Source organism: Macaca mulatta, chromosome 1 (assembly GCF_049350105.2).
Source record: "Macaca mulatta isolate MMU2019108-1 chromosome 1, T2T-MMU8v2.0, whole genome shotgun sequence".
NCBI lineage: Eukaryota > Metazoa > Chordata > Mammalia > Primates > Cercopithecidae > Macaca > Macaca mulatta.
Genome location: NC_133406.1, coordinates 214,547,682 through 214,572,897, shown reverse-complemented (window position 1 = coordinate 214,572,897; position 25,216 = coordinate 214,547,682). Strand labels below are relative to the sequence as shown.

The 25,216-nt window shown below is 46.4% G+C and overlaps 1 protein-coding gene and 3 long non-coding RNA genes across 16 annotated transcripts in view; 3 read left to right on the top strand and 1 right to left on the bottom strand.

Annotated features, from left to right (window-relative positions):
- The window catches only part of DHDDS (dehydrodolichyl diphosphate synthase subunit), a 44,471-nt gene that overhangs the window by 513 nt on the left and 18,742 nt on the right, over positions 1-25,216 (top strand). For 5 of the 13 annotated variants that reach the window (XM_028837555.2, XM_028837536.2, XM_028837545.2 and 2 more), the window contains exons 2-6: positions 136-253; positions 5,998-6,114; positions 11,198-11,340; positions 15,105-15,221; positions 16,934-17,035. In XM_028837555.2, the coding sequence (XP_028693388.1) occupies positions 191-253; positions 5,998-6,114; positions 11,198-11,340; positions 15,105-15,221; positions 16,934-17,035 (542 nt within the window). In that variant the 5' untranslated portion in view covers positions 136-190. The remainder of the gene's footprint in view (positions 1-135; positions 254-5,997; positions 6,115-11,197; positions 11,341-15,104; positions 15,222-16,933; positions 17,036-25,216) is intronic. The other 8 variants (XM_077967903.1, XM_077967891.1, XM_077967896.1 and 5 more) reach the window with 2 other exon arrangements.
- Positions 136-5,662, bottom strand: LOC144335120 (uncharacterized). The gene is made up of 4 exons (XR_013405567.1): positions 5,472-5,662; positions 3,273-3,360; positions 2,135-2,240; positions 136-672 (listed from the first exon to the last, which is right to left on the bottom strand). It is a non-coding gene; the product is annotated as an uncharacterized LOC144335120 (long non-coding RNA).
- On the top strand, positions 17,860-24,999 carry LOC144335122 (uncharacterized). Its single transcript, XR_013405580.1, has 2 exons — positions 17,860-18,476; positions 24,402-24,999. It is a non-coding gene; the product is annotated as an uncharacterized LOC144335122 (long non-coding RNA).
- On the top strand, positions 19,110-21,244 carry LOC144335115 (uncharacterized). The gene is made up of 2 exons (XR_013405563.1): positions 19,110-19,715; positions 20,344-21,244. It is a non-coding gene; the product is annotated as an uncharacterized LOC144335115 (long non-coding RNA).

Below are 25,216 nucleotides of genomic sequence, written 5' to 3'. Positions count from 1 at the left end.
AAGATTATAGGCTTACACCAGTGTCTTTGGATTCTAATGCTGGCTGCTCTCCACAGTCCATCTGATTCCCCAGAAGTCAGTTATAGCTCTTTGCAAACCTTGGTGGCTTCTTATTTTCTTTCTTCTTTATCCAAGATTACCTGGCTGGTGTTTGGTTGTTCTGGGGTGATCTTCTGACTGGAAAAGAACTATGTCATGGATCAAGGAAGGAGAGCTGTCACTTTGGGAGCGGTTCTGTGCCAACATCATAAAGGTGAGCAATGGCTCAGAGCACTAGTTGGCCTTCTGGTCAGTTGGATAATCTTGTATCAAAATCTGTTAATAAAGTTGAGCAATTCATGATTTAAATTCGTGGAATTTAGCAAGGAAACCAAAGAGTCTTAGAATGGTAACTTCCAGGTCTACATTTCTGGTAGACTTTTGTCCTAACTCTGACATTTTCAGGAAGCCGAGGCCTCTCAATATCAGTGGGCCGCCTAGACTGCTAAGTATTCCTTATAGAGAACTGAAATTTGTTTCCTTGGAATGTTGATCCACTGTTCCTTGTACTGTCCTCTGGATTTAAATAGGTTAATCTTTGATATATTCTTTGATCTGGCAGTAGAGCTTGGGGGCTGGGCCTGGTCCCTCAGGCCTGTAATCCCAGCAATTTGGGAGGCCGAGGTGGGCAGACTGTTTGAGCTCAGGAGTTGAGACCAGCCTGGGCAACATGGCAAAACCCTGATTCTACAAAAAAATGCAAAAATTAGCCGGGCTTGGTGGTGTTCACCTGTAGTCCCAGCTACTCGGAAGGCTGAAGTGGGAGAATTTCTTGAGCCCAGGTCAAAGCTGCAGTGAGTCATGATTGTGCCACCGCACTCCAGCCTGGGTGACAGAACGAGACTGTCTCAAAAAAAAAAAAAAAAAAAAAAAGTTCAGAATGAGACTCTGTCTCAAAAAAAAAACAAAAGGAGTTTGGGCTATAGAGGCAGACAAACGTGGCTGAAATTCCTGTTCTTTTTTTTGAGACGGAGTCTTGCTCTGTCACCCAGGCTGGAGTGCAATGGCACAGTCTTGGCTCACTGCAGCCTTCATCTCCCAAGTTCAAGCAATTCTCTTGCCTTAGCCTCCCAAGTAGCTGGGGTTACAGGCATGTGCTACCACACATGGCTAATTTTTATATTTTTAATAGAGATGGGATTTTACCATACTGGCCAGGCTGGTCTCAAACTCTTGACCTCAGGTGATCCACCTATCTCAGCCTCTCAAAGTGCTGGGATTATAGGCCTGAGCCACTGCACCTGGTCTGAAAGTCCTGTTCTATCATTTAGTAATCATGTGACTTTAACAACTATAGAATTGTTATGAGAATTAAATGAGACATTAATATAAAGCAGTTAGCATAATGTCTAGCAGTTCTTAATTATTATTAGGGTTGTCTTTCAGCCATTTGAAGACTATTATCTCCCATCTTCCCCAAATCTTCCCTCAGCTTTTTCTCTAGGAATCACAGCAATATTGTATCTGCCTAAGACAGGTTTGAGATTGGGGCCAGTCAGCTTGGTTTTGTTTTTCAGCCACAGGCTGTCAAGCAGCAGGCAGTAATGAATTCATGAGTCAGTAACCTTTATACAAGCCCCACACATGCTCACAAACAAATGCCAAGGGATCTCAAGCAGTCCAGGGAATGGGAAGTATCTCCTTGGGGAACCACTGCAGTGGTATGTTTGGAAGAACAAGCTGCATAACTTGAATGGATTTTGGGGGATGGAAAGGCTGTATGTGGGAGACAGAAGTAGAAAAAGAAGAAGTGTTGATGAGGAAGCAGTCAGGGAAGAGCCCTCCCAGGTGAGGAAAAGTAGGCTAAGGAGTCCATTTGTGTTATGGGAGATAACTCAAAGCTGCTCCAAGCCAGATAAGGGTTTTGTTTTTTATGGTTTCTTTTTTGAGATAGAGTCTTATTCTGTTGCCCAGACTGGAGTGCACTGGTGCAATCTTGGCTCACTGCAACCTCCGCCTCCTGGGTTCAAGCGATTCTCCCACCTCAGCCTCCCAAAGTAGCTGGGATTATAGGCACCCGCCACCACGCCTGGTTATTTTATTTTATTTTTTTTGTATTTTTAGTAGAGTTGGGGTTTCACCATGTTGGCCAGGCTGGTCTCGAACTCCTGGCCTCAAGTGATCTGCCTACCTCAGCGTCCTAAAGTGCTGGGATTACAGGCTTGAGCCACCGTGTCTGGCTCCAAGTAAGTTTTGTTTGGCTCAAAAAAAGTCTTTTTGGTTTGCTTTGAAAAACAATTTTTTTTTTTTTTTTGAGACAGAGTCTCACTCTGTCACCCAGGCTGGAGTGCGGTGGCATGATCTCGGCTCACTGCACCCTGTGCCTCCTGGGTTCAAGCAATTCTCCTGCCTCAGCCTCCCAAGTAGCTGGGATTACAGGCACCCGCCACCACACCTGGCTAATTTTTCTTTATTTTTAGTAGAGACTGAGTTTCACCATGTTGGCCAGGCTGGTCTTAAAACTCCTGACCTTGTGATCCACCCGCCTCGGCTGCCCAAAGTTCTGGGATCATAGGCATGAGCCACTGCGCCCGGCCGAAAAGCAAAATTTTTATAAAAATCCTGATGTTTGGTTTTCTTGCAAGATCAACAGATCCAACAATATTGCGCCCCAGTTCCTGTGTGTCAGCAGTTGGCTAGAGGTCAGGAATTAGTGCCCTTTTTTTTTTTTTTTTTTTTTTTTTTTTGAGACAGAGTCTCACTCTGTCACCCAGGCTGGAGTGCAGTGGCGCCATCTTGGCTCATTGCAACCTCTGCCTCCCGGGTTCAAGCCATTCTCCAGCTTCAGCCTCCTGAGTAGTGGGGATTACAGGCTCCCACCATACCTGGCTAATTTTTTGTATTTTTTGGTTTTTTTTCCCAAGATGGAGTCTTGTTCTGTTGCCCAGGCTGGAGTGCAGTGGCATGATCTTGGCTCACTGCAACCTCCGCCTCCCAGGTTCAAGCAGTTCTCCTGCCTCAGCCTCCCAAGTAGCTAGGATTACAGGCATCTGCCACCACGCCTGGCTAATTTTTGTATTTTTAGTAGAGACGGGGTTTCACCATATTGGCCAGCCTGGTCTTGAACTCCTGACCTCGTGATCTGCCCTCCTTTGCCTCCCAAAGTGCTGAGATTACAGGCGTGAGCCACTGCACCCAGCCCTAATTTTCGCATTTTTAGTAGAGATGGGGTTTCAACATGTTGGCCAAACTGGTCTTTAACTCCTGACCTCAAGTCATCCACCCATTTTGGCCTCCCAAAGTGCTGGAATTACAGGTGTGAGCCACTGCACCTGGCCATATGAGTTCCTTTTTTCTGTAGAAGGTAACATCTTCATTTCACTATACCCATCAAAATTTTTCGGCTGGGCGCGGTGGCTCAAGCCTGTAATCCCAGCACTTTGGGAGGCTGAGACGGGCGGATCACAAGGTCAGGAGATCGAGACCATCCTGGCTAACACGGTGAAACCCCGTCTCTACTGCAAAAAAACTAGCCAGGTGAGGTGGCGGGCGCCTGTAGTCCCAGCTACTGGGGAGGCTGAGGCAGGAGAATGGCGTGAACCCGGGAGGCGGAGCTTGCAGTGAGCTGAGATCCGGCCACTGCACTCCAGCCTGGGTGACAGAGCAAGACTCCATCTCAAAAAAAAAAAAAAAAAAAAAAAAAAAAAAAAATTTCCTGGCCAGGCACAATGGCTCAAACCTGTAATCCCAGCACTTTGGGAGGCCAAGTCGAGTGGATCTCTTGATCCCAGGAGTTTGATAGCAGCCTGGCCATTATGGTGAGACCCCCATCTCTACAAAAAATAAAAAAATTAGCTGGGTGTGGTAGTGTATTCCTGTAGTCCTAGCTACTTGGGAAATTGAAGTGGGAGAACCTTTCTCCTCCCAAAAAGTGGAGGTTGCAAATGAGCTGAGATAACACCACCACACTCCATCCAGCTTGGGTAACAGAGTAAGACCCTGTTTTTTTTTTTTTTTTTTTTGAGACGGAGTCTCACTCTGTTGCCCAGGCTGGAGTGCAGTGGTGCCATCTCAGATCATTGCAAGCTCCACCTCCCAGGTTCACGCCATTCTCCTGCCTCAGCCTCCCGAGTAGCTGGGACTACAGGCGCCTGCCACCATGCCCGGCTAACTTTTTGTATGTTTAGTAGAGACAGGGTTTCACCATGTTAGCCAGGATGGTCTCCATCTCCTGACCTCGTGATCTGCCCACCTCGGCCTCCCAAAGTGCTGGTGGGATTACAGGTGTGAGCTACCGCGCCTGGCCTGAGTAAGACCTTTTTCAAGGAAAAAAAAATTTTTTTTTCCCTTTGCTCTCTAGTTGCTCTAAACCAAGTCTGTACTTAAGAGCATATGGTTGAAAGATTAACTCTGGAGGCAGAGGGACATCAGTTTGAATCCCCATTTGTCTCTTCTTAACTGTGTGACTTATGCAAGTCACTAGAAGTCTCTGAGCTTGTTTTTCCATCTGTAAAATGAAGATAATGCTATTTACTTTATAGACTTGTATGATAAGATGAAGTATAAGAAGCTTAGCAGGCCGGGCGTGGTGGCTCAAGCCTGTAATCCCAGCACTTTGGGAGGCCGAGATGGGCGGATCACGAGGTCAGGAGATCAAGACCGTCCTGGCTAACCCAGTGAAACCCCGTCTCTACTAAAAAATACAAAAAACTAGCCGGGCAAGGTGGTGGGCGCCTGTAGTCCCAGCTACTCGGGAGGCTGAGGCAGGAGAATGGCGTGAACCTGGGAGGCGGAGTTTGCAGTGAGCTGAGATCCGGCCACTGCGCTCCAGCCTGGGCGACAGAGTGAGACTCCGTCTCAAAAAAAAAAGAAGCTTAGCATAGTATTTGCCATGGAGTAAGTGCTCAGTAAATATGTAAATAAAAATAAGTAGGCCGGGCGCAGTGGCTCAGCCTGTAATCCCAGCACTTTGGGAGTCCAAGGTGGGTGGATCACGAGGTCAGGAGATCGAGACCATCCTGGCTAACACAGTGAAACCCCGTCTCTACTAAAAATACAAAAAAAAATTAGCCGGGCGTGGTGGCAGGCGCCTGTAGTCCCAGCTACTCGGGAGGCTGAGGCAGGAGAATGGCGTGAACCCGGGAGGCGGAGCTTGCAGTGAGCCGAAATCGCACCAGTGCACTCCAGCCCGGGCAACAGAGCGAGACTCCATCTCAAAAAAATAATAAGTAGGCCAGCTATGGTGGCTCATACCTTTTTTAATCCCAGCAGTTTGGGAGGCTGATGAAGGAGGATTGCTTGAGCCCAGGAGTTCGAGACCTGGGCAACATGCGAAAATACCCCACCCATCTCTTTTTTTTGAGACGGTCTCACTGTGTCGCCCAGGCTGGAGTGCAGTGGCATGATCTCGACTCACTGCAACCTCCACCTCCTGGGTTCAAGCGATTCTCCTGTCTCAGCCTCCAGAGTAGAGTAGCTGGGACTACAGGCACATGCCACCATGCCTGGCTAATTTTTGTATTTTTAGTAGAGACCAAGTTTCACCATGTTGGCCAGGCTGGTCTCGAACGCCTGACCTCAAGTGATCCACCCACCTCAGCCTCCCAAAGTGCTGGAATTATAGGCGTAAGCCACCATGCCTGGCCGACTCCATCTCTTAAAAAAAAAAAGAAAAAAAAAAAGGCTAGGTAGGTGTGATGGCATGTGCTGGTAGCCCTGGCTAGTCAGTGAGAGGCAGAGGTGGGAGCATCACTTGAGCCCAGGAGGCCAAGGCTGCAGTCAGCTGTGATCACACCATTGCATTCCAGTCTGGGTGACTGAGTGAGATCCTGCCTCAAAATTAAGTAACTAAGTAAGTAAACTTTAATGTCTTTTTACTGAGTTAAAAGCACAAAGTACCCAATTCCCTTCATTGAGGTTTTCATCACATAACCCAAACTTATCACCTTGGGGTGTAGTGTCTTCCTTTATCCCTGAAGAATATGAAACCTGTTCATGATTTGTCTTCCTATTCCACAGGCAGGCCCAATGCCGAAACACATTGCATTCATAATGGACGGGAACCGTCGCTATGCCAAGAAGTGCCAGGTGGAGCGGCAGGAAGGCCACTCACAGGGCTTCAACAAGCTAGCTGAGGTGGGTTTGTATGGCAGAGCCCAAAGTGAATAGTCTGTGGAGAGGTGGATTATAGCTAGAAAACCAGGCTCTGAGTTTGCTGTGGTTGAAGAGTGTTTTGTGTATCTGTCTCTGTGTTTTACTGTTTGCTTGCTAGCTATAGGTCTCATCTTGACATTGGCCAGATGTGGTTGCTTATGCCTGTAATCCCACACTTTGGGAGGCCGAGGCAGGAGGATTGCTTGAGCCCAGGGATTCAGGACCAGCCTGGGCAACATAGTCAAACCCTGTCTCTACAAAAAAATTTAAAAATTAGCCAGACTTGGTGGTGCACACCTGTGCCTCCAGCTACTCAGGAGGCTGAGGTGGGAGGACTATCTGAGCCCAGGAAGCTTGAGGCGGCAGTGAACAGAGATTGTGCCACTGTACTCTAGCCTGGGTGACAGAGTGACACCATCTCAAGAAAAAAAAAAAATGACATTAACAAAGAAGTAATCATCCAGTGAATGACCATAAAATATTGGAAATAGGAACAAAATTGCCTCTTCTTATTTTAATAAATCAACAGTTTATATTCTATGCCTCATCCAATCCTTATTGTATGCTCTACATGACTTAACATTAATAAAATTGCATCTGTAGCTTCGGTAACCTTATTTTTTAACATTTTGGTTTTGTTTGTTTGAGACAGCATCTCGCTCTGTTGCCCAGGCTGGAGTGCAGTGGCATGATCTCTGCTCACTGCAACCTCCACCTCCCGGGTTCAAGTGATTTTCTTCCTCAGCCTCCTGAGTAGTTGAGATTGAACACCTGTCACCACATCCAACTAATTCTTTTGTATTTTGAGAGAGATGAGGTTTCACCATGTTGGCCAGGCTGTTCTCGAACTTCTGACCTCAAGTGATCCACCCCCATCAGCCTCCCAAAGTGCTGGGGTTACAGTCATGAGCCACTGTGCCCGGCCAACATTTGGGGAAGCATTTTTTAGGGTGTATATATAAGCTTTCTAACTGTATATTTCAATGACTATAGAACATTTTATCAAGAGGATCTGATACAATTTAACTGCTCCACTATTACTTGACATTACAATAAACATTATAAATAGTACTGTTTCACCCCGGGCAACATGGTGAGATCCTGTCTCTACAAAAAAAAAAAAAAAAAAAAAATTAGCCAAGCATGGTGGTGCATGCCTGTGGTCCCAGCTACTTATGGGACTGAGGTGGAAGGATCACTTGAACCCTGGAGGTTGAGGCTGCAGTGAGCTATGTTCATGTCACCACACTCCAGCCTGGTGACAGAGCAAGACCTTGTCTGAAAAAAAAAAGTACTCTTTTTGGATAAATTCTTAGAAGTGACATTTCTGGATGAACATTGGGTGACTATTCATTCTGCTTTGGCAAGGCTGACAGGTTTCTCAGGACGCAGATCTTTCAGTGCTAAAACTGGTGAAAGTCCCCAGCAAACCAGGACATCACTCTACACAGAGGTCATGAACATTTTGTGGTATAATGCATGTTATAAATTGGAAAACATTAAGTTTAACAAAAGAATGGAATATGACAATCTTGGTGAAAGTTTTAAGAAGAATGGAGGGCCGGGAGCAGTGGCTCACGCCTGTAATCCCAGCACTTTGGGAGGCCGAGGCACACGGATCATGAGGTCAGAAGATCAAGACTATCCTGGCTAACACAGTGAAACCCCATCTCTACTAAAAATACAAAAAACTAGCCGGGCGTGGTGGCAGGCACCTGTAATCCCAGCTACTCAGGAGGCTGAGGCAGGAGAATGGCATGAACCCGAGAGGTGGAGCTTGCAGTGAGCTGAGATTACATCACTGCACTCCAGCCTAAGCAACAGAGTGAGACTCCGTCTCAAAAAAAAAAAAAAGAATGGAAATATGGTCTGTAGTTCACAGGTCCCAGTATCCTGGCACAAGGGCACAGCGTGATGCCAGGGCTGTGATGTTTTTTTCTTGAATGAGTGGCAGTGGGGTTCTCACTAACACTTTGTAGAAGTCTTTACTTTATGGAGTTTGTTGACTCTGGCTTCTGTTTTGTAACTGAGAGGCAGTTTTGCCTAATGCTTAAGAGCTTAAGCTCTGGAGTCCCTCAGAACTCATTGGCACCCCTGCTCTGTCACTGTCTGGCTTTGCGACCTGCAGTGAGTTATGTAGCTTCCTTTTGCCTCAGTTTCTTCATCTATGAAACAAGGTTAGCAATCTCTCTCAGTAGATTATTTGAAGATAAATAAGATGGCACAATGGAAAGCATGTAGCACAGGCCCTGACATAAAGGAAGTGCTCAAAAATCAAACTTGTTATTAGCAATTATATTGACTGATGTCAGTGGTGGGTTCCAACCCAGATGTGCCATCCACAGTGGCTGCCTTGCAAGGTCTTTAGAGCCTGAGGCTGTTCAAGTGTCAGGTTCTCACTGGTAATTTTCCTAAGATAACAATAGATTTGTTTGCTTGTATGTTTGTTAAGGGGTTAGAGAGGTAGCTCTTTAGCTTTGTTTCTTCTGTTCTCCATCTCTCAACATTTCTCCAGCTCTCTATCTCTCAACATTGTTCTTCACCTCTCAGCATTGTTCTCCACCTTTAGTGGTACAGGATTAGAGCAGCCCCAAAGGACTAAGTTTTTTTCTTTTTTTTTTTTTTTTTTTTTGAGACGGAGTCTCGCTCTGTCGCCCAGACTGGAGTGCAGTGGCGCGATCTCGGCTCACTGCAAGCTCCGCCTCCCGGGTTCACGCCATTCTCCTGCCTCAGCCTCCCGAGTAGCTGGGACTACAGGCGCCCGCCACCACGCCCGGCTAATTTCTTTTTGTATTTTTAGTAGAGACGGGGTTTCACCGTGTTAGCCAGGATGGTCTCGATCTCCTGACCTCGTGATCCGCCCGCCTCGGCCTCCCAAAGTGCTGGGATTACAGGCTTGAGCCACCGCGCCCGGCCCTTTTTTTTTTTTTTTTTTTTGAGATGGAGTCTTGCTCTGTCACCCAGGCTAGGGTGCAGTGGCGTGATCTCAGCTCACTACAACCTCCGCCTCCCGGGTTCAAGCGATTCTCCTGCCTCAGCCTGCCGAGTAGCTGGGATTACAGGTGCGTGCCACCACTCCTGGCTAATTTTTGTGTTTTTAATAGAGACGGAGTTTCATCATGTTAGCCAGGCTGGTCACAAACTCCTGACCTCGTGATCTGCCCCCCGTGGCCTAAGTGCTGGGATTACAGGTGTGAGCCACCGCGCCCAGCCAGGACTAAGTTTAAGTGTGAGTTTCATTTTTTCTTTTTTTTGAGACAGAGTCGCTCTCTCTGTCGCCCAGGTTGGAGTACAGTGGCGCGATCTTGGCTCACTGCAACCTCTGCCTCCCAGGTTCGAGGGATTTTCCTGCCTCAGCCTCCTGACTAGCTGGGATTTCAGGCCTGCGTCACCACGCCCAGCTAATTTTTGCATTTTTAGTAGAGATGGGGTTTCACCATGTTGGTCAGGCTGGTCTTGAACTCCTGACCTCGTGATCCTCCCACCTCGGCCTCCCAAAGTGCTGGGATTATAGGCATGAGCCACCATGCCTCGCCTGTTTTTTTTGAGTCAAAGTCTCGCTCTGTAGCCCAGGCTGGAGTACAGTGGTAAGATCTCCGCTCACCACAGCCTGTGCCTCCCGGGTTCAAGCAATTCTCCTGCCTCAACCTCCCAAGTAGCTGGGATTACAGGCATGCGCCATTGCACCCAGCTAAGTTTTTGTATTTTTAGTAGAGATGGGGTTTTACCATGTTGGCCAGGCTGGTCTTGAACTCCCGACCTCAGGTAATCCGCTCACCTCGGCCTCCCAAAGTGCTAGGGTTACAGGTGTGACCCACCGCACCCAGCCAGTTTCATTTCTTTTTGAATTATAATTTCATATGGTGAAATGCACAGATTTTAGGTTTTGACAATGCATTCATTTAACCCATACCCCTGTTGAGATATGAGACATTTCCTGCTGGGCGCAGTGGCTCATGCCTGTAATCCTACCACTTTGGGAGGCCGAGGCAGGCAGATCACCTGAGGTCAGGAGTTCGAGACCAGCCTGGCCAGCATGGCGAAATCTGTCTCTACTAAAAATACAAAAAGTTAGCCGGGTGTGGTGGCACATGCCTGTAGGCCACCTACTCGGGAGGCTGAGGCAGGAGAATCACTTGAACGTAGGAGGTGGAGGTTGTAGTGAGCCAAGATTGTAGCACTGCACTCCAGCCTGGGTGACAGAGCGAGATTCCACCAAAAAACAAAAAAAAAAAAAAACAAAAAGATGTAGGACATTTCTATCTCTCCAAAAAGTTCCCTGGTGCCCTTTCTCAATCAACTTCTGTTCCACCTCCTCCTTTTCTTCTCTAGGCAACTACTGTTCTGATTTCTGTAACTATAAATTTGTTTTTCCTGTTCTAGAACTCCATATAATGGAATCAGACAGTTGAGTTGAGGATTTTTGACATATTCTTCAACTCTGAGCCTGTTTTATCATCTGTAAAGTAGGCATGAAAACAGCAGTGTCATTTTAAAGTGGGTGTTCAAAGAATCGAATGAAATTATGTGAAACCCCTTTGCAGGCTATTAAATGTTACACAGCTGTCCAGTTATTGCTTTTTTTCTTTTGACTCATCAGCCTCCCAACCTACCAGAATAATGAAGTTACGCTGTGAGTAATAACACCTTGTGTTTTTATATTGTTCGTTAACCACCTTGTAAGGGATGGATTGTGATTCCTATTACAGGTAAGGAGACTTAAACCTAGAGAGATTAAGTGATTTGATTCTAGTCACATAAGTGCATGATGGAGTCAGGGACTAGAACCTAGGTCTTTACACTCTCAGTGCAGAGTTCTTTCTTGTAATGCACAATGCCATCAGCATTCACTAAGATCACATTTTTCAGTTTCTTCAATGGTGGTTTTCTCCTTGTTTGATTCATTAATTCTAACATAAACACTGATGTTATCCTAGCTTCACCCAGCTTTGGGAGGAGAAAAGTCTGCCTCCCATCTCCAGCTCTGAGTCAGGACCAAAAAGTACCTCTTATTTCCCTTCCCACTCTTCCTTGTATCCTAGCTCCTTGCCTTCTCCCCTCTCAGACTCTGCGGTGGTGTTTGAACCTGGGCATCCTAGAGGTGACGGTCTACGCATTCAGCATTGAGAACTTCAAACGCTCCAAGAGTGAGGTAGACGGGCTTATGGATCTGGCTCGGCAGAAGTTCAGCCGCTTGATGGAAGAACAGTAAGATGCTATCAGAGGGGAGAGTATGTTCTTCCACCACCCCCAGCCTTATCCTAACCCTTGAAATTCTGTTATCTGAGGCTTAAGGGACTCCCAACTCTTTTTAATGTTGGTTAGACATCTTGGGTGGCAAATATCAGAAATACAAGATAGTCTTTCATTCTTTATTTCTTCCATTTTTTTTAAATTAAAAAAGGGGCATTTATTTGAGGATATTGAGGTGTGTCACATGATTTAAGAACAAGTACAGCCAACCTCAAGCAAAACTGAAACCAGGAATTAAACCCACTAGGTAGAACCTCTATATTCATTTATTTCCATCTCTCTCTGCAGACCAGTTTTCTCTGCCTTAAAAGAGCAACCCAGAATCAATAAAATCCCTTAATTGGGATCCCTAAATTCTATCAGATTTCTACCCCAGAGCCAATAAACTATGGCCAAGGAAGTGGAGTTAAAGAAAACATTAAGGAAGTCATTTTCTGCTGCACAGTGAACCCTAAAAAGTTACTGTACTCCCCCTGCATAGTCTTTTGGGAGGGATGGGATGATGCATAAGAGACAATTATGGGGAAGCGTCAGTACCATTCTTAGCTGTCAGTAAGTTTAGGCTTAACTTAGGGAATAAAGCCAGAGAGGGGCAAAGACGAAGTTCAGTGGAGACTGCTTGCTTCAAAGTATGGAGCCCTTACCAGCCAGAATTGCCCAAAAGCCTTAGTTACAACTGTTGTGTGCCCAGCTCCTACCTATACCAGGAAGATGAGAGAACAGTGAGCCTAGAACTCCAGTGAAGGTAAGCCTAGAACAATGGGTGGTAGGGAGGGTAGCCAGGCTTCCTTCTGTCTATATTAGGATGGTGAGATTCTGGGCTACAGACATTGCTCCCTGGTCCCCAGCAGAGCCTGTGTGGCTCAGAGTTTACACCTAAGGAGCCGGGGATGGAGGCATGGGGGGCACATCCCACTAATCTTACCTTTTTAAAGTGCTTACTATATGCCAGGCTTTGAGCCTAAAATATATTCTTACTCATCCTGTAATCACATTATACCATGACAAAGATATTATTGGCCCATTTTTAGAGAGAAGGAAAGTAGAAATCAAAGAAGTTAAGGCATATATCCTGGGTCACACAGCTATCAGGCAGAGCCAAAGTGCACACCTGGGTCTTTCTGACTCCAGAGCTGAGCTATCATCTACACTGTGCTCTGAGAGACAGGCCATCTTACAATTCCTGCAAGATCAAAATGCACGGCAGAAGAGATGCTAATGACATTGCTCTGATCAGTTAATAGTAGAGAAAATGGACTTCGTTTATCATGAAGTCCTGGCGAAAGCAAGAAGAAACCTCAGAGGTGCTTTACCATTAATGTGCCACAGACCCCAAGGTCTGAGGAGGTGTAGAAAGAACCCAGTGGGAGTAGGGTAGAGGGTGCTGAGTTGCATTTACCTATTTTATGTATTAGGCTTCTGTGTAGAATTTGATTTGAAGAAAGGGTTCTTTGGCTGAAAGAAAGTGGGAAAACCACTGGCCTTATTCTGTTTCATCAGTTGGGAAACAAAACCCTGGTAAAGAGAAGAGGTTGAGCAGGGTGGCTCGCACCTGTAATCCCAGCGCTTTGGGAGGCCAAGGAGGGTGGATTGCTTGAGTCCAGGAATTTGCTTGAGTCCAGCCTAGGCAACATGGCAAAACCCCATCTCTACAAGAAAATACAAAAAAAATTAACTGAGGATGGTGGCACATGCCTGTAATCCCAGCTACACGGGAGGCTGAAGAGGGAGGCTCACTTGAGTCTGGGGAGGTTGAGGCTTCAATGAGCTGTCATTGAACCACTATCTTCCATCCTGGGCAACAGAGTGAGATGCTGTCTCAAAAAATTAATTCATTAAAATAAAAATAAGTAAATTAAAAATTTAAAAAACAGAAGACGAGGGCTCACGCCTGGTCACACATCAAGCTAGTGGCAGAACTATACCACAAGCTAGTAGGAAGAGCTGAATCAAGGTCTTCTAGTATACTTCCTTCTATTAAGCTCCCATTTTCCAAATGTGAAGCATTTGGTTTCTTCATAGCATTTCCGGATGAGAGAAACTGGTTGAATTCATTGTCACCATATGCAGAGTTTGGGAGTTATTGTATGGAAGCAATATAATGTCATAATTAAGAAGACAAGCTCTGGAGGCTGACTTCCTATGTACAAATCCTGGTTCTCCATTAATCAACTGTCCGAACAAATTACCTAACGTCCCTGTGCCTCAGCTTCCTCATCTGTAAAAGGGGAATAATAATGGTATATAACTCAGAGGTTGGTGTAAGAATGGAATGTGTTGGTACATGTAAAGCACTTAGACCAATATCTGGAATTTAGTAAACATAGAATGTTAGCTGTCACCATTATCATCATATTTCACTAGAACGTAACAAAAGTAACCAATAATACAGCTCCTTCCCTTGAGGAGTTTACTCACTTCTCAAATGGGACTTCACAGATACATAAAATGCAACTTCCCAAAAAGGACACATGAGGTTGTGTAATGTATAGTAAAGAGTTTGGGTTCTTTTTTGTTTTGTTTTGTTTTGTTTTGTTTTGTTTTGTTTTTTGAGACGGAGTCTCGCTCTGTCGCCCAGGCTGGAGTGCAGTGGCGCGATCTCGGCTCACTGCAAGCTCCGCCTCCTGGGTTTACGCCATTCTCCTGCCTCAGCCTCCTGAGTAGCTGGGACTACAGGCGCCCGCCACCGCGCCCGGCTAATTTTTTGTATTTTTAGTAGAGACGGGGTTTCACCGTGGTCTCGATCTCCTGACCTTGTGATCCGCCCGCCTCGGCCTCCCAAAGTGCTGGGATTACAGGCGTGAGCCACCGCGCCCGGCCAGAGTTTGGGTTCTTGCTGGACATGGTGGCTCACACCTGTAATCCTAGCACTGTGGGAGGCTCAGGCAGGAGGATCACTTGAGGCCAGGAGTTTGAGACCACCTTGGGCAACATAGTGAGACCTCATCTTTACAAGAAATACAAAAATTAGCCGGGCATGGTGGTGTACACCTTTAGTCCCAGCTACTTGGGAAGCTGTGGCAGGAGGATCGCTTGAGCTCAGGATTTGGAAGTTATATTGAACCATGAGTATACCGCTGCACTCCAGTCTGGGTGAGGGTAAGACCCTGTCTCCAAAAAAGGAAACAAACAAACAACAAAAAAAAAAGAGTTTGGGACTGAGCGCTGTGGCTCATGCCTGTAATCTCAGCTCTTTGGGAGACCGAGGCAGGCAGCTCACTTGAGGTCAAGAGTTCGAGACCAGCCTGGCCAACATAGTGAAACCCCGTCTCTACTAAAAATACAAAAATTAGCCAGGCATGGTGGCGGGTGCCTGTAATCCCAGCTACTTGGGAGGCTGAAGTGGGAAGATCGCTTGAACCTGGGAGGTGGAGGTTGCAGTGAGCTGAGATCACACCACTGCACTCCAGCCTGGGTGACAGAGCAAGAGTCCGTCTCAAGAAAAATAATTTGGGTTCTCAAGTCAGACAGACAGCGTTTCAATCCTAACAGAGCACTTGATGGCTGTATGACCTTGGGCAGTCCCCATCTGACTGTCCTGTCTGAGCCTCGGCACTGAAGTAAGCTTTCAGAGTTGTTGAGGGGATGCAAGCATGTAGAACAGTGTCTGACACACAGGAAAGCCCTCAAAAAACTGGTTGTCAGTTATTACCTGAGCACCTTGCTCTCTCCAGCTCAGCAGGGGCCCTATCCCAATGCTGCCTCTTTTCCCTGATCAGGGAGAAACTGCAGAAGCATGGGGTGTGTATCCGGGTCCTGGGCGACCTGCATTTGTTACCCTTGGATCTCCAGGAGCTGATTGCACAAGCTGTACAGGCCACAAAGAACTACAACAAGTAAGTTCTCAGATTTCCCTGTAGGGAGCTGTTTCAATATTTGATTCCCTGCTGGCTTTAGGGAGACGACCTGGGCTTTTCTTGGTCTAGATTGGTGCAACGGGCAATGAGAGAGTAGGTTGAGCAGCTTAGAGACTTTCTCCTGACTGCAGGGCACACCAGACATGATTCTGCAATAACATGTTATATGTGTGTATACTGACACATATGCATAGTTTCCTCCTTTCTGTGCCTACCCCCCACCAAGTAAATGTGTATGTGTGTATATGTATATATGTTTTTACTTGACAGGGGATGGGATCAGAATACAACAGTTCTTATCCCTGTCTTTGAAGACAGATCCTTCAAGAAATTCTTTTTCTGTTACACTCCTTTAACCTATGGATAGGATGACCTTGGGAGGTCATACAGACCTACGGGGAATAGAATTCAATAATCCAAACTCCGTGATGTTTGAAACATAACATGTATTTTGGCAGTGGACTTGTATTTTTTTTTTTTTTTTTTTTTTTTAGACGGAGTCTCGCTCTGTCGCCCAGGCTGGAGTGCAGTGGCCGGATCTCAGCTCACTGCAAGCTCCACCTCCCGGGTTTGCGCCATTCTCCTGCCTCAGCCTCCCGAGTAGCTGGGACTACAGGCGCCTGCCACCTTGCCCGGCTAGTTTTTTGTATTTTTTTTAGTAGAGACGGGGTTTCACCGCGTTAGCCAGGATGGTCTTGATCTCCTGACCTCGTGATCCGCCCGTCTCGGCCTCCCAAAGTGCTGGGATTACAGGCTTGAGCCACCGCGCCCGGCCTTTTTTTTTTTTTTTTTTTGAGACGGAGTCTAGTTCTGTCGCCCAGGCTGGAGTGCAGTGGCGCGATCTCGGCTCACTGCAAGCTCCACCTCCTGGGTTCACGCCATTCTCCTGCCTCAGCCTCCCGAGTAGCTGGGACTACAGGCGCCCACCACTGCGCTCAGCTAATTTTTTGTATTTTTAGTAGAGACGGGGTTTCACTGTGATCTCTATCTCCTGACCTCGTGATCTGCCCGCCTCGGCCTCCCAAAGTGCGGGCGTGAGCCACCGCGCCCGGCCAGTGGACTTGTTTTACACCAAACCTCCTTCCTATTTTCCTTTGTTTGTGCCAATGTCACAGTGGAATCTTCCTCTGAAAGCCGGTGTACAGTAGAAGAGGAGAGGGTTAGGAGGACAATAGGAGCTATTTAGTGGCTGGGCACAGTGTCTCACGCCTGTAATCCTAGGCAGGTGAATCACCTGAGGTCAGGAGTTCAAGACCAGCCTGGCCAACATGGTGAAACCCTGTCTCTACTAAAAATACAAAAATTAGCTGGGCGTGGTGGTGTGCGCCTGTAATCCCAGCTACTTGGGAGGCTGAGGCAGAAGAATCACTTGAACCCAGGAGGCAGAGGTTGCAGTGAGTCGAGATCACGCCACTGCACTCCAGCCTGGACAACAAGAGCAAAACTCTGTCTCAAAAAAAAAAGGAGCCATTTAGTACTTGTCTTATTATAAAACTAGTTACATGTTTATTCCAAGAAAACTTGGAAACCACAAAAAATTCATAATTTCACCTTTCAGAGGTATCCACGGTTAACATTTGGTGTGTATTTGTTTTTCTAGGGAAAGGCTGGAAGGGCTGCTCTGTAATCAGTGACTTCAGTCATCATTCCCTGTCCCCCTTTGGTAAATTATTCTCTTCTTCCCTCCTCAGGTGTTTCCTGAATGTCTGTTTTGCATACACATCCCGTCATGAGATCAGCAATGCTGTGAGAGAGATGGCGTGGGGGGTGGAGCAAGGCCTGTTGGATCCCAGGTATCCCGAGTTGTTTTGCATGGTAATTACTAAGGAAAACAAGCCTGGGTCAGCATGGCAGCTCATGCCTGTAATCCCAGCACATTAGGAGGCTTAGGTGGGCAGTCCATTTGAGGCAGGCCAGGAATTCAAGACCAGCCTGGCCAACATGGCAAAACTCCATCTCTTAAACAACAACAACAAAAAAACTAGGCCTGTACCAAACCATAAAACCCCTCTGTGCCATGTACTTGGCCAGAGGTCTAATTAGGGGAGCATGTGGAAAGATTTTTTTTGTTTTTGAGATGGAGTCTTGCTCGGTCGCCCAGGCTGGAGTGCAGTGGCCGGATCTCAGCTCACTGCAAGCTCCGCCTCCCGGGTTCACGCCATTCTCCTGCCTCAGCCTCCCGAGTAGCTGGGACTACATGCACCTGCCACCTCGCCCGGCTAGTTTTTTGTATTTTTTAGTAGAGATGGGGTTTCACCGTGTTAGCCAGGATGGTCTCGATCTCCTGACCTCGTGATCCACCCATCTCGGCCTCCCAAAGTGCTGGGATTACAGGCTTGAGCCACCGTGCCCGGCCATGTGGAAAGATTTAAGGGGATCTCCCAAATTTAGAGATTAGGATTGGCTTATTACAACCTGCTTCAGAACTAGAGTTCACCACACACCAAGAAACCCCAGAGAAAAAGCAAAGCAGATGACAAAGCCATGTTATTATTCCTTTACAAATTACACCCTCCTGGCCCTTTGGTAGTGTTTTTCCAAGAATGACTTTTCATGAATGCAGTTTGTTGGCGCTAGAGTTCTTTAGGTCTCTCATGTTCTAGTTTCACACAAGATTCAGGTGATTTTCTTTTTTTTTTTTTTTTTTTTTTTTTTTGAGACGGAGTCTCGCTCTGTTGCCCAGGCTGGAGTGCAGTGGCCGGATCTCAGCTCGCTGCAAGCTCCGCCTCCCGGGTCTACGCCATTCTCCTGCCTCAGCCTCCTGAGTAGCTGGGACTACAGGCGCCCGCCACCTCGCCCGGCTAGTTTTTTTTTTTTTTTTTTTGTATTTTTAGTAGAGACGGGGTTTCACCGTGTTAGCCAGGATGGTCTCGATCTCCTGACCTCGTGATCCACCCGTCTCGGCCTCCCAAAGTGCTGGGATTACAGGCTTGAGCCACCGCGCCCGGCCCAGGTGATTTTCTTTTCTTTTCTTTTCTTCTTTTTTTTTTTTTGTGAGACAAAGTCTCATTTTGTCGCCCAGGCTGGAGTCCAGTGATGTGATCTTGTGTCACTGCAACCTTCACCTCCCAGGTTCAAGCCATTCTTCTGCCTCAGCTTCCCAAGTAGCTGGGGCTACAGGCGTGCGCCACCATGCACAGCTGATTTTTGTATTTTTAGTCGAGACAGTTTTCACCATATTGGTCAGGCTGGTCTCGAACCCCTGACCTCATGATCCGCCCACCCCCTCCCAAAGTGTTGAGCTTACAGGCGTGAGCCACCACGCCCGGCGAATTCAGGTATTTTTCAAAAAGAAAATTATTAATTGTTGTCAACATAGTGGAATCCTAATTATTAGAGCTGGAGGGACTTTTTAAGCCATTTAAATATTTGGTCCCTCTCACATTATTGTTCATATAACTTTCAATATTTGTAAACTAATAGCAATAATATAATAATAGTAACAAAAAATAACCCAGGAGATATGTTGTGTTCTGTATTTCATTAAGTCATTAACCTTATGTGTGACAGATTCAAGGCTGTTACCCATGTTGTAGATGAGAAAACTGAGTTCAGCATTGAAGTGAATTGCCCAGTTTTACTATACTAGTAAGTGCCAGAGCTGGGACTCATATCTAAAGCTGTTTGATTTTAGGATTCTTATCCTTTACCTCTATTATGTGGGATCTTGGGAACTAGGACTTTTTCTGGTTCCCTTCCCAATTTGATTGACCTAGGAAACTAGATTAAAAATCAAAAAGTTTACTTGGTGAGAATAGAATTAGATAAAAAGGAAAGGAGACAGTTTTTGAGGCTATTTTATGAATGCCTCTCCTTCCTAACAGCTGGGTGACATTTCTCTGTCACATAGTTCATTCATTCAACAAATATTTTATTTTTATTTTTTATTTTTTTGTAGATGGAGTCTCGCTCTGTCTCCAGGCTGGAGTACAATGGCATGATCTTGGCTCACTGCAGCCTCGGCCTCCTGGGTTCCAGCAATTCTTCCACCTCAGCTTCCCAAGTAGCTGGGATTATAGGCGCACACCACCACGCCCAGCTAATTTTTTGTACTTTTTAGTAGAGATGGGGTTTCACCATTTTGTCCAGGCTGGTCTCAAACTCCCGACCTCAAGTGATCTGTCTGCCTCAGCCTCCCAAAGTGCTGGGATTCCAGGCATGAGCCATCACTCCTGGCCTATTTTTATTTTTATTTTGAGACAGGGACTCGCTCTATCACCCAGGTTGGAGTGCAGTGGTGTGATCTCAGCCCACTGTATTCTGTGCCTCCCAGGCTCAAGCAACCCTCCCACTTCAACCTTCCAAGTAGCTGGGACTACAGGTGTGTGCCACCATGCTCAGCTAATTCTTTTTTGGAGACAGAGTCTCTTGCCCAGGCTGGAGTACAATGGTGCAGTCTCGGCTCACTGCAACCTTCGCATCCTGGGCTCAAGCGATTCTCCTGCTTCAGCCTTCCGAGTAGCTGGGATTACAGTGGCATGTCACCATGTCCGGCTAATTTTTGTATTTTAGTAGGGACGGGGTTTCACTATGTTGACCAGGCTGGTCTCGAACTCCCGACCTCAGGTAATCCACCCACCTCAGCCTCCCAAAGTACTAGGATTACAGGCACGAACTACCACACCTGGCCAGTCGGCTAATTTTTTTTTTTTTTTTTTTTCTTTGAGACAGAGTCTTGCTCTGTCGCCCAGGCTGGGGTGCAGATCTTGGCTCACTGCAAGCTCCACCTCCCAGGTTCACGCCATTCTCCTGCCTCAGCCTCCCGAGTAGCTGGGACTACAGGCGCCCACCACCACGCCTGGCTAATTTTTTGTATTTTTAGTAGAGATGGGGTTTTACGTGTTAGCCAGGATGGTCTCGATCTCCTGACCTCGTGATCTGCCTGCCTTGGCCTCCCAAAGTGCTGGGATGACAGGCGTGAGCCACCGCACCCGGACCCTACTCGGCTAATTTTTTAATTCAATATTTATTTTTTTTTTTTTGAGACTCGCTTTGTTACCCAGGCTGGAGTGCAATGGGGTGATCTAAGCACACTGCAACACCCGCCTCCCAGATTCAAGTGATTCTTGTGCCTCAGCCTCCTGAATAGCTAGGATTACAGGCATGCGCCACCTCGCCAAGTTAATTTTTGTATGTTTAGTAGAGATGAGGTTTCACCATGTTGGCCAGGCTAGTCTTGAGCTCCTGACTTCAAGTGATCCACCTGCCTCAGCCTCCCAAAGTTCTGAGATTACAGGCGTGAGCCACTGCGCCTGGCCTCTTAATTCAAATATTTTTTAAGTGTGCACTATAGGTAGGCACATTGCTGTACATAGGGGATAAAAATACATATTTCCTGCCTCATGGAGCTCTGGTAAAGGAAAAAAACATTAATGAAGATTATGCAAGTTAGCATAAAATTATAATGGTGACAACTGGTATAAAGGCAGTGGTGCATGGTACAACAAGAATTTTTCTTTCTGAATTTTCTTTTTTTGTTTCGTTTTGTTTTGTTTTTGTTTTTTTGTTTTGAGACAATGCCTCTCTCTGTTGCCCAGACTAGAGTGCAGTGGCGTGATCTTGGCTCACTGTAACCTCCATCTCCCAGGTTCAAGTGATTCTCCTACTTCAGCCTCCCAAATAGCTGGGATTACAGGCAGCCACCCCCATGCCCAGCTAATTTTTGTATTTTTTAGTTGAGATGAGGTTTCACCATCTTGGCCAGGCTGGTCTCAAACTCCTGACCTCAAATGATCCACCGACCTAGGCTTCCCATAATGCTAGGATTACAGGCGTGAGCCATCTCGCCTGACCCTTTTTTTTTTTTTAGCTTTTTTACCCGACTTGCAAACTAAACAAGAATTTATAAGAAGAAGAATGGACCCAGTAGGGAAGGCTCCCTGAGAAAATGATAAGTGATCTAAGGAGGAGGAATAAGCAATAACCAGGGTAAGAGGCAGGAGAGTGAGGAGTTCCTTGGTTGCTAAAAAGTTATTGGAACAATTTAAGTAGAGAATACCTGGAAGGCAGCTTGGATTATGGTGGTGGTGGTAGAGTGGTGCTGGTAGTGGTGCTGACGTAATAGACTATGCAAAGAGTTATGAAGTAGCAGCCGGGCGTGGTGGTAATCCCAGCACTTCGGGAGGCCAAGGTGGGTGGATCACCTGAGGTCAGGAGTTCAAGACCAACCTGGCCAACATGGTGAACCCCTGTCTCTACTAAAAATACAAAAAACAGTGTGGTGGCATGCACCTGTAATCTCAGCTACTCAGGAGGCTGAGGCAGGAGAATTGCTTGAACCCAGGAGGCGGAGGTTGCAGAGAGCCAAGATCGCACCATTGCATTCCAGCCTGGATGACAAAGTGAGACTCTGTCTCAAAAAAAAAAAAAAAAGTTATGAAGTAGCTAAAATCAATAGGATTTAATTGACTGACTCTGGGGAAAGGAGTGTTAAGGGTGTCTCCAGGGTTTTAGACTTATATTACAATGAATAGTGGTGCCCTTCACCGTGCTAGGTAACCCTGAAAGAAAATCCAGGAGTTTGGTTTTGGATATCCCGTACATGTTGAACAGAGATGTCAGTTCAACAGTTCAGAGAGGGGTTGGTATAGTCAGGTCAACAGTTCAGACAGGGTTTATCTCTGTCACCAGTATGGAAGCCATCTGTGTGTAAGGCAACCTGAGCAAAGAGGGGATGACAAAGCTAAGGAGAGTCTGTCTATCTGTCTATTTATCTATTTAGAGATGGTCTCACCCTGTCTCCTAGGCTGGAGTGCAGTGGGGCAATCAAAGCTCACTGCAGCCTGGAACTCCTGGTCTCAAAGGAGCCTCTCAAGTACCTACTACTACAGGTGTGCACCACCGTGCCCAGCTAACTTTTTATATTTAGTTTTTGTAAAAACAGGGTCTGATTTTGTTGCCCAGGATGGTCTTGAACTCCTGGCCTCAAGTGGTCTTCCTGCCCTGGCCTCCCAAAATGCTGAGATTACAGGCGTGAGCCACTCTGCCCTGCCTGCAAAGGAGTGAGTGAGAAGAAGAGAGAGCCTAGGATGGTGTTTTTGAGGAACTCTGCCCTTTACTGGCTGGGTAGAGGAGAATAAACTTTATAAGCAAAAAAATAAAACAAAACAAAACAAAATACACACACACAAAAGCAGGAAGAAAACCAGGGCAGCCAGCATTACATAAGCCAAGAAAAGAGGGAGTGTATTGGTGTAGGTTGGGAAGGGGTAGGGCACCCATGGAAACAATGGTGTCAAATGCTGTAGAGAGGTCAATTAACATGTAGAGTGAAAATTAGCTGTTGGTAAAACAATTAAGAGACTGGTGGAGTTGACGGGTAGCAGGCAAGAGGATGAGACAGAAAAGGGGTATAGGAATAGAAGCATGTTTTTGATAATTTTAAAATTCTTAGTTTGGAGGTAGTTACATAGTTCATTATATTTTTGTGCTTTATAATGAATATGTTTCAAATGTTCTTGGGTGTATGAAATAAATATTAAGGGACAAGTGTTGACTCTAGAGTGAAAGAAAGCCATTTGACAAGCAGATCTAATATGCATTATGCCTAGGACTCTGATCTTGACTCCTAGTCCAGCATGCTCTACCCTCATACCACATTGCAGTAACCACTGACCTTATCTCCTGCTTCTTGTCCAGCAAGTTTTTCCATATCCTTCTCTGTCCTGCATGGTTTAGTAACTTGCCTCTATGGGGTTAGTTATGCAGACAGGGTGTGGGCTGGGCAGTATCACCAGGGTCAGGAGGCCAATATCTCAACCCACCAACTCCTGAAACTTAGTGTGCTCAGACTGGGCTAATCAGGGCCTGAGGCAGTATACTTTATATTATTCAAATTTAGACAAACCTACATTTATAACAAAGTCAGTGCATTAATTACAATTAGGTTCTATGCTTCAAATAGCTGGAATTTTCCTGCTTTCTCACATCACCATCCAACTCCTCATTCTTATTTCTTCCAGGGTGTGTGTGTGTGTGTATGTATATATTTTTGTGTTTTTGTTTCTTTGAGATGGAGTCTTGCTCTGTTGCCCAGGGTGAAATGCAGTGGCGTGCTCTCGGCTCACTGCAACCTCCACCTTATAGGTTCAAGTGATTCTCGTGCCTCAGCCTCCTGAGTAGCTAGGATTACAGGCGCACACCACCACACTTGGATTTTTTTTTTTTTTTTTGAGACGGAGTTTTGCTCTGTCACTCAGGCTGGAGTGCAGTGGCGCGATCTTGGCTCACTGCAACCTCTGCCTCCTGGGTTCACGCCATTTTCCTGCCTCAGCCTCCTGAGTAGCTGGGAATACAGGGGTCCGCCACCATGCCCGGCTAATTTTTTTGTGTTTTTAGTAGAAATGGGGTTTCACCATGTTAGCCAGGATGGTCTCGATCTCCTGACCTCGCGATCTGCCCTCCTTGGCCTCCCAAAGTGCTGGGATCACACCCAGCTATTTTTTTAATATTTAGTAGAGATGGGGTTTCACCATGTTGACCAGGCTGATCTCAAACTCCTGACCTCAAGTGATCTGCCCACCTTGGCCTCCAAAAGTCCTGGGATTACAGGTGTGAGCCATAGCACCTGGCCTGTTTTGTTTTGTTTTTGAGACAGGGTTTCACTCTGTTGCTGAGGCTGAAGTGCAGTGGTATGAACATGGCTCACTGCAGCCTAGACCTCCTGGGCTCAAGAGATCCCTTCACCTCAGCTTCCTATTTGGGACCACAGGTGCCTCCTACCACATCTGGCTAATTTTTTGACTTCTTTGTAGAGACAGGGTCTTGCCATGTTGTCCAGGCTGGTCTCAAACTCCTGGGCTCAAGTGATCCTCCTGCCTTGGCCTCTCAAAGTGCTGGGATTACAGGTTTGAACCACTGCACCTGACCCAGGTATATATGTATATTTTTAGCAGTTAAATTTTTTTTTTTTTTGAGACGGAGTCTCACTCTATCTCCCAGGCTGGAGTGCAGTGGCGCAGTCTCAGCTCACTGCAAGCTCCGCCTCCCGGGTTCAAGCAATTCTCCCACCCCAGCCTCCTGAGTAGCTGGGACTACAGGCGCCCACCACCGCGCCCGGCTAATTTTTTTGTATTTTTAGTAGAGACGGGGTTTCACCGTGTTAGCCAGGATGGTCTCGATCTCCTGACCTCGTGATCTGCCCGCCTCAGCCTCCCAAAGTGCTAGGATTACAGGCGTGAGCCACCATGCCCGGCCAGCAGTTAAATTAATAGATTGTTTTGTAAGTCTGGAAATTATAGAAGAAGGAACTAGACTGAGACCAAAGGATAGTTAATAAATTCTATTCCACCATTACCTTGAATGGGCTACTTGACTCCCTGTAGGCCTCTGTCTTTCTTATAAAACAATAGTGTTAATAGTAATTGCTAACACTTACTGAGCATTTACTCTGTTCCAAGCATTAAGTATTCCACATACGTTTATCCTTAGACCCTATAAGGTATATACTGTTTTTATGCCCATTTTAAAGTGAGAATACTGAGACATGGATAACTTGTGCAAGTTCACATAGTTGGCAAACCTTGGGGCCAAGATTTCAACCTAGCTTCAGAGCCTGTGTTCTCATTCACTGGTATATTGACTTCCTCATAGGAAAGTTGAAATGAACAATAAGGCAGTAAAAAAGAAAAAATTAGATGTGCATGGTGGCTTATGCCTATAATCCCAGGACTTTGGAAGGCTGAGGCAGGAAGATCGCTTGAGCCCTGGAGTTTAAGAGCAGCCCTGGCAACACAGCAAGACCCTGTCTCTACAAAAATAAAACAGTTAGCTGGGTGTGCTGGCACACGCCTGTAGCTACTTGGGAGGCCGAGTGAGGATGATTACTTGAGCCCAGCAGGTCGAGGTTGCAATGAGCTGTGGTTGCACCATTGCTCTCTAGCCTGAACAACAGAGTGAAACCCTGTCTCAAACACACACACACACACACACACACACACACTCACTTTTGACATAAGTATTTACAACACATGAAG